The following is a 12,943-nucleotide window of genomic DNA, read 5'->3' on the forward strand; positions in this document are numbered from 1 at the left end:
TTTTTAGTACCTTAATAATAATACACAATATTGGCTATCATAAAAGGCAACCATTTCCATCACTTTCCTTAGGTTTTTTCAGTACGTATTTTAAAGCTTTAATTGCAAAGTGCTGCTAACTTAATTACGTATGAGTGATAGTACCCTTTCTTTGTTGGACTTGAGAAGTTTATTTGTATTCCATCCCCATAAATGTTGAGTCTCACCACGATTTCTTGATGTGTTTAATTCCTCTTTGTGAAGATGATTCAAGGGTGGAAGCCGACACTGAGTATCTTCTTAGCAGGGAAACTATAATTGGATTTCTGAATCTGTTGCTTAGAAATTTATTTTCGCAAAGCAATGAAATTGGGTAAAAAAAAACAGAACTGGGGCCATCTCGGATTTTGTTTTCTAACTTTCCTGAAAATACCAATAACTGGTTGTCGATTGTTCTTGCATAACTGAAACTTTTCTCCGTGATTTGTGTGAATCCGAAAAAACATTTTGAAAAAAAAATGGATGTATATGTTTCTGTTCAGATTCAGGTTTTCCAGCTATTTTTTCCCTAGGGTACCCACGTATTTTTTTAATTTGTATTTACTTGGCTATATTTATTTGACCCATTTGGGGCAGCATTAACAGATGGATATATATGCGTGTTCTTTGTGTGACAGTGAGGACGAGCACCAGAAGATGGACCCTCGAGATGCCACCAATTTCTAACACCCCAACACTGTTAGTAACTGCAAACTTATTCATTGTCAGATCAGTACAGGTGCTAACAAAAGAAGTGTATATGCTCCTGGTTGGTGACATATTTCATTCAAGATTTTTTTTGTTAAATGGTCTAGGTTGGATTCCACTGGAGTCAGTGTCTTAGGGTCAAGTAAGGACCCTTTTAGACTAAATATGCCTCCTGACAGTTTTTTTCATTTCTTAAATTTACTTATTAGCTTAGAGCATGTCCAACGGGTGCGGCAAATGTTTACAGCGCGTCGGAAGAGAGGTATAGCGCGCCGAAATTTTGCGCGCCTGTTGGAGATGCTCTTACTTACATGCTTGCAAAGAGGGGTATAAATAGTGACATGATAAATGCGCATTCTGGTCATCGGGTGTACTACATAAAAGACATTCCTATACCAGCCTGTTTGGTTGAAGGGAAATAGATCTAGGGAATGAGAATTAGAGAGGTATGAGACTTAAATTCCCATGGGAATTGAGGAAGGGGAAAGGGAATTAATGGAGGCAACTCCCGCGTATCTATATTCACTACAAGGGGGCTGGTAATTAAACGGGGAATGGGAATTGAATGTAAGACTAGTCATAGTGGAGAGTAACTTAGAGTAGTAACATGCACATGTTACTACTCTATGTTACTACCTTCATAGTGGAGAGTAACATTTGTGTGGTGTCATGCAAATTAATATTTATTATGTTGTAGACTCATATTGCCTTGGAAAGTGTGATGTTATGGTATAACATAGCTAGTTACCATATCATTCTCTTTCATCATTTATTATCATGCCATGTCACCAAAATACCTTGAGATGTGTGATGTTACTACCTATGTTACTCCCACTATGAGTAGTCTAAAAGAAAAAACGCTCCACTGAACACACGTTGATCCAGATCTATTATTCACGTTTCTATTTTTTTCTTCAGTCGCAGGTTCATGCATTGTTTGATCGATGCATAGAGACATAGAGTTGCACCTCTCGTGTCTTGGTAGCTGGTACTGGATTGATGCTGCTGCCGGCTGGCCGGCGGTGGCCAGCCTGAACGGCGACTCCCACCTGTACGATATAGTACAATATCACTTTAATGGTGTTTAATTAGGATAGATATTATAACTATTTATGTGCCTACAATCACGCAACAACCAGGAGCAAATAACTCCCTCTCGAGTTCCCTCTAGCAATTTTCATCAACACCAAACAGGTGAATGGGATCAACCATCAATTTCCCACATGTAATCCTCCTAGAAACTCCCACCACTTAACTCCCCTTTCCCTTCCCTGATGTTGCCAAACGCGCCATGTTTTGAAATGGATATTGTTCTCTCTTTGATCAGGGATTTTTATATGAAAAGAAGTGAAGTTTGAAAAAGGGAACGTAATGCTCAAACCGGAACTGCTAGAGGAACTAATTTTCAGTAGCACAAATAAGGGAAACATGTAAACCACTATGCACATGTTGTTATTCTGTTTCTTATTTGTTACTTGAGAGCAAAGCAGTGTATTATATCTCCTAAATGCACCTGATGTTGTACTCTAAATCTGACAGGAAGCATATGAATAAATAATATGTGGTAAATTCCTTCTCAGCTGTAGTAAGAAACTGCGTTGAATGCGAGTAACCTAGATTGTGGCTTCATGAGAGTTCTTTTAATATCTTACAGACTTTTTTAGCTACCCGAGTATATGCAGTGTCATTCTGCTGTTGAACTGCCAACTTCTTTCTTCATGTTTTGTTGTATAGTATATATTTACTAGAAAAGAAAAATGCATCGGTACTGCTGATAACTCGCACGGCATTGTCAAGCTCCAAAAACTAGCATGTATTATCATTGTGTTATTCCATTACAGAACTGGACTGCATAATGCACTGCATGTACAATCAGCAATTGCGCTCCTCTTGATACCCAAGTGTTCTGGTGGAGTGTCACTACCATCTCTCTTTCTGGCTCCTCTTGATACTTAAGTGTTCTGGTGCATAATGTACGCATGTAATTTGTGGCTCGAGATTTGGTAGGCATTAACAGATGAATTAGATAGACAGTACATGTATCACATGCAGTTCCATCCTGTTCAAAATGCAGCTCTTCATTTGTACTGAATTGGAGCCAGTACATAATTCCTTTATTCATAATAGACTAGTAGTGCACACTGAACCACAATACTTACCACAAGTCTTCATGATGTTTCCAAAGCTTCTGGATTGCTTGCCAAGTAGTCGTTGTTTAGCATATTACTTCGGTACCTCTTTAGATCTTTATTTTAGAATCTATGTTCGCTACTTAAGGCTTTAGGTCAATATTTTTTTGTTGCAGCTCTGCTTGGCAAATTAAATTTCCAATGAGATCAGAACATCTACATTGTTATATTGTACATGGTTTGTTTTCTTTCTGAAGTATAGGTCCATCAAAATACATTGTCATTTGGTGTTGTTTCAGATCAGGGACAATGTTAAAATATTTTGTACGAACATAGTACTTTTTTCTGCTAAATAGTTTTACATGTTAGAGAATCAATAACTCGGGTTTGCTCATTCTTTGCTTTGTCTTGCTGGATTTTACTCAGTTAGGTGTCCACCCCAGATTGATAAACTGAAATTATATATGTTTCTTTCTATACATAAGTATGGTATGCTCCATCTTCTATCCTGAGGTATGGATTGTTGAGTAGGCTGTGACAAATCTACAAACAGTTAAAATCTGGTGATATGGCTGATCCAGTAAATGCTATTGTTGAGTATATTGTTACAATCGATCTGGTAATGGCTGATTCAGTAGTACATGCTATTTACTTTTGTAGGATCACTAAACGTGGATTGAAGAAATTTCTATCATCTAGGATTTGGATTCAAGGTACACAGGAAAGCTTTAGAAAGGTCTGGAGCTCTCTCGCTCCTTGTTCATCCCTCTCTTATCTTTAACAGTGAGGATTTTTTTCTTTTACATTTTACACCCTCTACTATTTACTAAACTACACCTAAGTACACATACACATACAAACACAACTCTACACTCCCCCTCAAGATGGGGCGAAAACATCAAAAAGTCCTCTTTATTCGAGGCATGCCGCAAAGAGAAGCTTGTATGTGACGTGTGTGAATTAGCTAAACACACACGAACTAATTACCCTAGTAGTTGCGAGAGGAGCAAAGTACCTTTTGAAGTCGTGCATTCAGATGTTTGGGGTCCTTCAAGCGTAACTTCTCTTTTAGGAGAGCGGTGGTATGTAACTTTTATTGATGGATTTAGCAGGTGTACTTGGTTATATCTGCTGAAGCACAAGTCTGAAGTGTTGTGTGAATTAGCTAAACACACGCGAACTAATTACCTTAAGGACTGGGATGAGGGTGCCCAAGTCTACAGTGTAGAAGAAGTAACTCATCTTTAGACGTGGCATACTTCGTGTTAAGTGCAAGTGGAGCTGGAGCATTATCGAGGTAGTACAAGCCATCATGTTCAGTTCCAGTTCGAAGAACTCTTCCCGACTCCAGATCCTGAAACATACACCATGTAGGTTCAAACCAAGCTCCACAGTTTAGAGACTTACTAATTGAGCTAACCGACAATAAATTCACAGGAAAACTGGGAACATGTAGCACATGACTTAATGGCATGGATGGTGTACATCTGATGGTTCCACTACCCATAATAGGAGCAGAGGTTCCATCAGCAATACGAACTTTTTCCCTCCCAGAACATGGTGTATAAGATGAGAATTTTCTTGGTGAGCCAGTCATGTGATTTGTAGCCCCTGAATCAATTATCCATGAGAGGGGCGGATAATTCTCACCTTCTGTACTCCCAGTATTCGAAATTTCATTTGAACCTTCAGCAGAGGCAGCCATTAATTTTGCCTTGAATTCCTTTAAGGCTTGGGCAATTACCATGGGTGGTTGTCGCTCGGCAGATGAAAAGTGGACAATGTCTTGTTTCTTCTCTTGATTATGGTTAGCATAAGACTTGTTCTGTTGCCTCCGCTGCCAACTAGGAGGAAAGCCGATCAGTTCGAAACAAATTTTCTTAATGTGACCAGGCTTGTTACACTGATCGCATATCACTCTACTCTTTCGTTTGTAACCAATATTCGTGGTGTTCGCCTGATCGTTCTTCTGGCCACCATATGGACGAGATTGACTGAATGAGGACAAAGCAGCACGTGTCTCTGCATTAACTTGTTGTGCTAGGCGTGTTTCTTCCTCCAGGATACTTGCAACAGCCTCCTCCAAGGTAGGCCATTCTGGTATAGCCATTATCAGCTGGGAGCGTAAATGGAACTCTGGATTCAGGCCATCAAGAAAGCTTTGAACAAGTAATGGTTCAAACCATTCTCGGAGTAAAGGCAAGTCCCTTGGATCAAATGGCTTAAATGGCCTGAAGAACTCCAAGTCTCTGTACAATTTTTTGAGTTCACCCGCATACTCGGTTACTGACATTTGTCCCTGCCTAATACGTCTCATCTCCTGTAGAATTTTGGAGACCTGCATTTTGTTGGACTTCCCTGAAAATTGCTTCTCGATGTCCTTCCATACTTCAGCTGCAGACGTGAGATTTTCCACTTGTTCTCTCACTATCTTGTTCATAGACCCGAGTAACCAAACCATGACCCGTTTCTGATTTTGTTCCCACTGTTCGTGTGACACATCTCCTATCTTCTCATTTTCCTCCAGTAAATTTTGTAGACCATGTGCTCCAAGAATCGAAGTGGCATTTCTATTTTCTGGCCCAGCTAAAGTAATCACCTGGACCAGTTAACTTGACTGGATTTGGTTCCAGAGTAATTTCCAAAGTATCCAACATACTACTTGGCTTTGTTTGTGTCTGTTCCATTAACTGAGCAAGCATGCGCTGCATACTCTCACAAAATTGCTCAATCCCAGAATCAAAATTCTTGTCACCCATGGCTCTCAGATCAGTATGCACAAGAAACAAATTACTAGAGTACCGGAGCTACCCTAGCTTCCACACACAAGCAGAACGGGATGAACTGCAACTGGACTGAAAGAACTCCTCTTCACGAACCCTCACGAACCAGGACAACTGACCTCACTGAAGCTGCACGAAGGCGGGGCTGGATTCGCTGGATAGACCTCAGCTTGATGGAGAAACAACAGCCTGAAGATGGCCCTCCTCAATGGTGGAGCCGTACGAAACAACGACGGCGGCGCAGCTCACATATGATGAACCTCCGCCGTGGCACCGGTCGATTCGATGCGATTCCGCACAGGAATTCACTCCGGATCAGAGTGCTCTGATAGGATCACTAAACATGGATTGAAGAAATTTCTATCATCTAGGATTTGGATTCAAGGTACACAGGAAAGCTTTGGAAAGGTCTGGAGCTCTCTCGCTCCTTGTTCATTACTCTCTTATCTTTAGGGACTGTCTAATCATCATCTAGATGAAAATACAATTCGGTTCAAGTCAGATTTCCCCTACCCCATTTAATCCCACGTTCAGTTAGTCAGTCTTTCCCGTCAGTCGATGCCCTCCCGAAAAAAACAGCTGGCAACGATCAGTCCCACCGCCAAAAAGACCAGTCCGGTTTTTTTCTGGCTTTTATTCCTAGGCCTCTAGGCTTTTATTCCTGGGCCTCTAGGCTTTTAGACAAGCACGTGAGAACCAGTCCTTCCAGGCCTAATCTAACCACTACATCCACGTCACCACGTCTTCTTCTTCCTCCTCACAAAAACCCCCTGGCACACCAGCGACGGCAAGAAGAACGAGTACACAGTTCAGAAAAAAAAGAAGAGGGGGAAGAGATCTAGAATATAGATCCACAAAACCGATGGAGGGTAATGAGAAAACTTACAGCAATGTCGATGCAGCTGGGCAAGGATTTGCCCCTCCTTCCTCGTCAGCACAGGCATGTGAGCCCTCTCCTCATCCTGCTACTTTTCAGATTTCCACTATCTCTCATAACCAGCCTCTCACTAGATCTCAGTTTCTTGACCACAAATCATGTACCTCTCCAACACATTGTCTTGATCTGCATAATTCTTGATGGTCTTAACACAGTGACATGCATAATGTTGAAAGGAGTAGAATAGCATGTTTCAGAGAAAAACAGTAGAATAACTCATGGATATAAATGTGACAGACATGCATATCCATTTAACTAAATTACTAAGAATTTCATAGACTATGTAACTGAGAACTTCTCCGTTCCAGTAGACTCATGGATTATCTTTTCATAGACTATGTTGAAAAAGAGATTTACTAGAAAATACTGAGAAGAATAAGTCAAGTAGAGTCACTGACATAAACCAGCAGGTAAACATTTACTAGACATTAACATGCAATTTTGTGTTATATGCAAACTTCTAGTCACTACATTGCATAACTGTTTCAGAAAGCCTCTCTTTCCTCCTCAACCTGATAAGGTGGTCAGCAACTCATGGAATTATGTTCTAGTGCCCATGGTAACAAACAGCAAAAGCATCTACTAAGATAATCCAATATGTGCGTAACAACAACTGGATAATATCGAGACTTTACTTTCCGTAACAAGCAACTCATCGAAATGGCTAATTGCACAAAGGGAAGAAAGCCGCAGGTACTAAACAACATCAAACTAACTGGGTATCAACTAATGAAATAGAAGTAAGATACCACTGATTAAACAAGACAGCAAAAAAAAGCTATGAAACTGTGCTGACATAGAGCAATACTAAAATGGTCCACACATTCGACAACATGTCTAGCCAAAACTTCAACAGGTTCTCAGAATACATGAACAGTTTCAAGTTGCCAACATAAAATAGATTCACCATAAAATGACGTTTTCATCCCATGACAAAATAGAAATAAGTAAGCATTACTGGTCCTAGCTCAACAAAACCTGCAATTGAGATCTTACACACTGACAACAGCGAGAAACACAGTGACATGCCAAATAATCCTACACAAGCAACAAACTAACATGGAGATCTTACCTAAGAGACCTAGAGTCAAAGAGAAAAACTCACACGCCGAGGCACATGCATCCATGGTCTCTGAATATTTCCGTTGCTGTTGTTGTTTGATCCTCAGGCCAATGCTGCAAAAAAGATAAAACAATAATAGCTGAGAAAAACCTGTGGATCATACACGCATAAATACCGAAGGAGGTGATGCAGGGCAATGTGTAAGGAATAAAAGGAGAAGCAGATGGGAAAAATGAGTGAAAAGAATAAAGAGAGATGGAGAATAGATACTTAGGACTGAGCAAATGGTAAACACGTCATTGGGAAGCTTGCTTAGCATGTCCCCGTTTGCCGCTCCTTCTTCCTTTATCTGCATTTTAATTACCAGGGGAGAAGAAAAAAGGGTCAATGGGCACATATCAGTTGGGGAATAAACAAGAATAAACAAGGATAGTGCCTGGGACTACTCCTTCTGCCACTGATCTAAAAATATGTGAATGATATTATCATTACAACATTTTACACCGAAAAGTTCCCACCCAAGTAAGATCACACATGGAAATGAACAATCCCTTATTGTCTAGAATTCTTGGGTCCCTTGCGATCAGCTCCTAGAATGGAGGTTGCAGAAAACCTATCTTAGAAGAGCACTAAGCTCCCAGGGTCGCGCGCGTTCCTGGGAGAGCCGCAGGTCACTTTCGTGGGTCCTACCTCGCGTGCTGCCGTGTCGTTGCGAGTCGGCGTTTGGAGTGGTTCGGCGTCACGTGTACGAGCGAGAGAACCCTCGCTCAGAAGTCGGTTTCTTTTCCTTTGACTGGGCCTTCCGTCGTCCTCTACTTCTTCTTTTCTTCGGCCTCGCGGCGACTTGGACTCGCTCGGTTTCTTCTTTTCGTTCTTGGAGCTGCGGCGTTGTGTGCGGGCGGGGGTTGCGGAGGTGCCTGGCCTCTGGTGGTGCGTCGGCTTGGGTTGCACCGCGGTGGCCGCCCGCATCTTCCGTGGAGGCTGTTTCTTCTCGCTGGTATGTTTCTCTCTCTGTGATGTTTCTCGATTTAGTGTCCAGTGAGATTCAAGTTTATTCCCTTTGTGTTTTGGATTGGTGATGCGTGGATCCGTTTCTTGGGGATTTCTTGGGGATTGGGCAGGTCTGCGTTCGTTTGGTTCATGCTTGCTGTAGATTCAACGTTTTCGTGCCGCATTTATCTGCCGTTCTTGCCGGTCGCGTTGATTTATTGTGCTCATAGTTGTTTGGTCGCGTTTGTGCATGTTTTCTAAGGATTTGGGTGGGTGGGTTCGGGGTTTGATTGATTGGAGCCGGCGGGCTCTGTTATTGCTTTGCTGTTTCTTCAGTTTCGTGTTCATGCAACTCTGTTTATGCATCCATGGCTGCTTGTGATTTCGCCGGTGCGTACTGTGAGGTCTGATGTAGACTTATTGGTTTAGTTGTTTAGAGTTGGATTTGGAGATGTGCTTAGTTCCGTCTTTTTTATTCTTTGTCGGTAGAGGGATGTTGAAGAATGTTGCTTGTACATGTAGAAAATGAGAATTTAGAGGTAGACTGAGAGAAGAAATACTGAGCAAATAAGCTTATAAGACTGAGAAACTGAAGAAATACAAGAATAATAGATATAACTGAGAAACTGAGATATAACAAGAATAATAGATATAACTGAGAAACTGAAGCACTGAGATATAACTTAGGAAGAAAATGAGAAACTGAGGAATGAGGAAAAAAAGATGACTCATCTCATGCCTTGTAAACTAAACTGAAGACTGAGAAAAATAGATGACTGAGATATTTAACTGACAGAGGACTGAAGAATGACAGTACAAAACTGAGGGACGGAGAATGAGCGATTAACTGAAGAATAATGACTAAAGCTTGAAAGACAGAGATAACTGAATACTGACATGGCGGAGAATGAGTGACGGAGAAGGAGATGTACAATGAGTGACAGAGGCTGAAGAAAGGAATAATGAGGTACTAGCGCTGAAAAACTGAAGATGAATTGAGCTTGATATGAGAGCATTGAGGACTGAAGAATGACAGTACAAAACTGAGGGACGGAGAAAGAGCGATTAACTGAAGAATAATGACTAAAGCTTGAAAGACAGAGATAACTGAATACTGACATGGCGGAGAATGAGTGACAGAGAAGGAGATGTACAATGAGTGACAGAAAAATGATAAAACCAATGACTAAAACTGACAAAAGCACAAGCAGCTGTCCATTAAGAGACGATTATGAATTCACACCTTGAAAATATATGTAACTCCTGTTTCTCCGATTTTCTTCACTGTGTCCATCGTCACATTTCCAGATGCCTGCAGTTAAAAAGACAAAACCAATGCCGGAGAAATTAAAGACAGAGGACAGAGATAAATGAAAAAATAAGGAAGCCCACTATAACTAAGCAGGAAATGAGAGGCCAAAGCTGTGGTGCCTATATAGAGAGTCAATAGTTATAAATTTCCGTTCAGATACAACTGAGGTTATCATGTTATGTTCTGACAATTTAACATGTTGTATTATGCAGGCGGGAACATTCTTATACTCAGGTACCTTGCAAGCACCAAATGATATTGAAGATGAATTCTTCACACATGTATGCATCATTCGTAAAAAAATTAAAATTGACAAAAAAAAATTAGATTACTTACAACTATATTTAATTTGTATTTAATTTGTTGCAGGAAGGGTTCTCATACACAGACTTGCTACTTGGAGGTATAACAAACAAAGAATCAACGCCTACATTCTTTGGACAGGATGATAATCCATGGGATGTAAGTGTGTTTGACAACATGAATCTAGAAAACGTAATGAATAATATTATCGCCTTGTGCAATAAAAATGATGCTTTCCACTATATTAATATTAACATGCTCATACAAAACGTACGCAGGTTCATGCTCATGGGAATAAAAATGAGTTCCAACAAATGAATGAAACACCAGATGAAGGCAAAGAAAAAATGAGCACATCTGAGCCAACCCAGGAGGGCGAACAAATCAACTCAAACATTGACAGTGCAAGTACAGCGCAAACAACCCAAGATCCACAGAAAGACATAACTGAAGATGATATAGGAAACTTTCTGTCAAATGAAAAGCTAGCTGAACAGGGGGTACAGATTGAAGAAGATGTAAGCAAAGATAATGATAGCCAGCTCAAACCTGACATTGGAATGGAATTTCAAACAAGAGAAGAAGCTCAGAAGTTCTTCAACTTGTATGCATACATAGTTGGGTTCTCCATAAGTTGTGTTTCATCTTACCGTACTACAAGCAAAAGAAGGAACAATGAGGTCATAAGGTTCACAATGAAATGTAACAAGTACGGAAAAAATAGTGAAGCAGAGACTGAGCAGGTAGTGGCACAGAGGCAAAGCATAGTGATAGCAAAGACAGATTGCAAGTGGAAATGGTAGTCAGTGAAAGAAATGGGATGTGGAGAATTACAGGACTACAACTTATACACAACCATCAACTATGCCCACAGAGCAGATTCTTCAGGTCGCACATATACATGTCCGACGGTGAGAAGGAGATGATACGAACTATGAAACACTGCAATATGCCTACTCGTGACATGGTAGCTGTTTTGGCATATATAAGAGGAGGAATGGCTCAACTGCCATACAACAAAAGAAAAGTGAGCAACTACAGCAATAGCATAAACAGAGAACTGACAAACAATGATATGATGCAAGTCTTGGAATGGTTTACTCAAAAAAAGAATGAAAATCCAGGTTTCTATCAATCAATGGATTTAGATAAAAAAAACAAAGTTCGTAGTGTCTTCTGGGCAGACGCAAGAGCAAGATTGTACTATGATATTTGTGGAGACTGCATCAGCTTTGACACGACATTCCTAACAAACAAGTACAATTTGCCGTTCGCACCATTTGTTGGTGTGTCGCCCCATGGAAACACATACATATTTGCATGTGCATTCATAGTGGATGAAAAAGAGGAGACATTTCTGTGGCTGTTCAACCAATTTGTACATGCAATGGGTGGTAAGCACCCCAAGACAATAATTACTGACCAGGATAGAGCCATGGGGAATGCAATAAAAGAACTTTACAAACAAGCTATACACAGGGGTTGCTTGTTCCATATAAAGAAGAAAATTGATGAAAAAGGTGGTCCACTGTTTCAGGCAAATGAAGGCCTATATGAAGAATTACAGGACATTATTGACAAATATTTGACAGTTAATGAGTTTGAAACGTTGTGGCAGGCAATGATAAATGAGTACAATGTGGGACATGTAGAAATATTGCAAAACTTGTGGAAATCAAGGCACAAATGGGCTCCAGTTTACTTCAAGAAATCCTTTTTCCCATTTATTCAGACAACAGCTAGAAGCGAAGGGACAAATGCACTGTTTAAGAGAAGCGTAGGGGCTCAATTCAGCATCACAAGCTTCCTAAGAGAGTACCAGCGAATAATGGATGATATACATGCAAGAGAGGACGAGTGTGATCACAATGTAATTACCAAAAAAGTTCCTGAGAAGAAATTCCTCACTAAGTACTACATTGAAAGGCAAGCACATGATCTATACAATATTTCAATCTTCAGAAAATTTCAGAACGTACTGAATGATGTTACAAGGTTACAAATAACGGAAGAAGAGAAAGGCAAGAAGTACTGGTTGGTTCAGGCACCTAATTACCCAATCAAAGAACACAAAACACGAAATTACCTTGTTCTGGTGAATGAAGAGAACCATGATTACTCATGCATCTGCTGCAAGTTTGACAAAGATGGCCTCCTTTGCTCACACATCTTGAAAGTTATGCTGCATTTACAGATAGACAAAATACCGGATAAATACATCATAGAAAGGTGGAGGAAGAAGTAAAAAAAGGTGTTAGACCATGTTCTTGCCCCGACACCAAATGAGGATAGCATTGTTTTAAGATTCAATGTTCTATCAAGGTTATTGGGACACACAACATCAAATGGTTCGAAAAACAAAAGAAAATATCAGTATTTGCTACAAGAGATACCAAGGCTAGAAGCAGAGATGGCGAGGATGGACAATGAAACTGAAAAAGACTCAGCTATAGGACAGAACAGTTCAGCAAGAACTGTCGTCAACTTGGACCCTACATCTGAAAGTACATCAAACATACGCGTACTTGATCCAGATGCTGCTGGTACAAAAGGTCGTCCTAGGTTGATGACTATAAAGGAAAGAATCAAAAAGAAAATGTTCTACACCTGCAGCCATTGTGGTTCAACCGAACACACGAAGAAAAAGTGTCAACAGCTGCATTTGGTGTTCAATCTACCAAAAAAGACTAGGAACAGAAA

At 40.4% G+C, this 12,943-nt stretch overlaps 1 protein-coding gene across 1 annotated transcript; it reads right to left on the minus strand.

Moving 5' to 3' along the window:
- Positions 1-4,049: 4,049 nt before the first annotated feature.
- On the minus strand, positions 4,050-5,421 carry LOC124683626. Its single transcript, XM_047218107.1, has 2 exons — positions 4,506-5,421; positions 4,050-4,209 (listed from the first exon to the last, which is right to left on the minus strand). The coding sequence occupies exons 1-2, from the start codon at positions 5,314-5,316 to the stop codon at positions 4,172-4,174; spliced, it is 849 nt and encodes a 282-aa protein (XP_047074063.1). The 5' UTR covers positions 5,317-5,421; the 3' UTR covers positions 4,050-4,171.
- Between the last annotated feature and the right edge of the window lie 7,522 nt (positions 5,422-12,943).

This window comes from Lolium rigidum, chromosome 1, assembly GCF_022539505.1.
Source record: "Lolium rigidum isolate FL_2022 chromosome 1, APGP_CSIRO_Lrig_0.1, whole genome shotgun sequence".
NCBI classification, from domain to species: Eukaryota; Viridiplantae; Streptophyta; class Magnoliopsida; order Poales; family Poaceae; genus Lolium; species Lolium rigidum.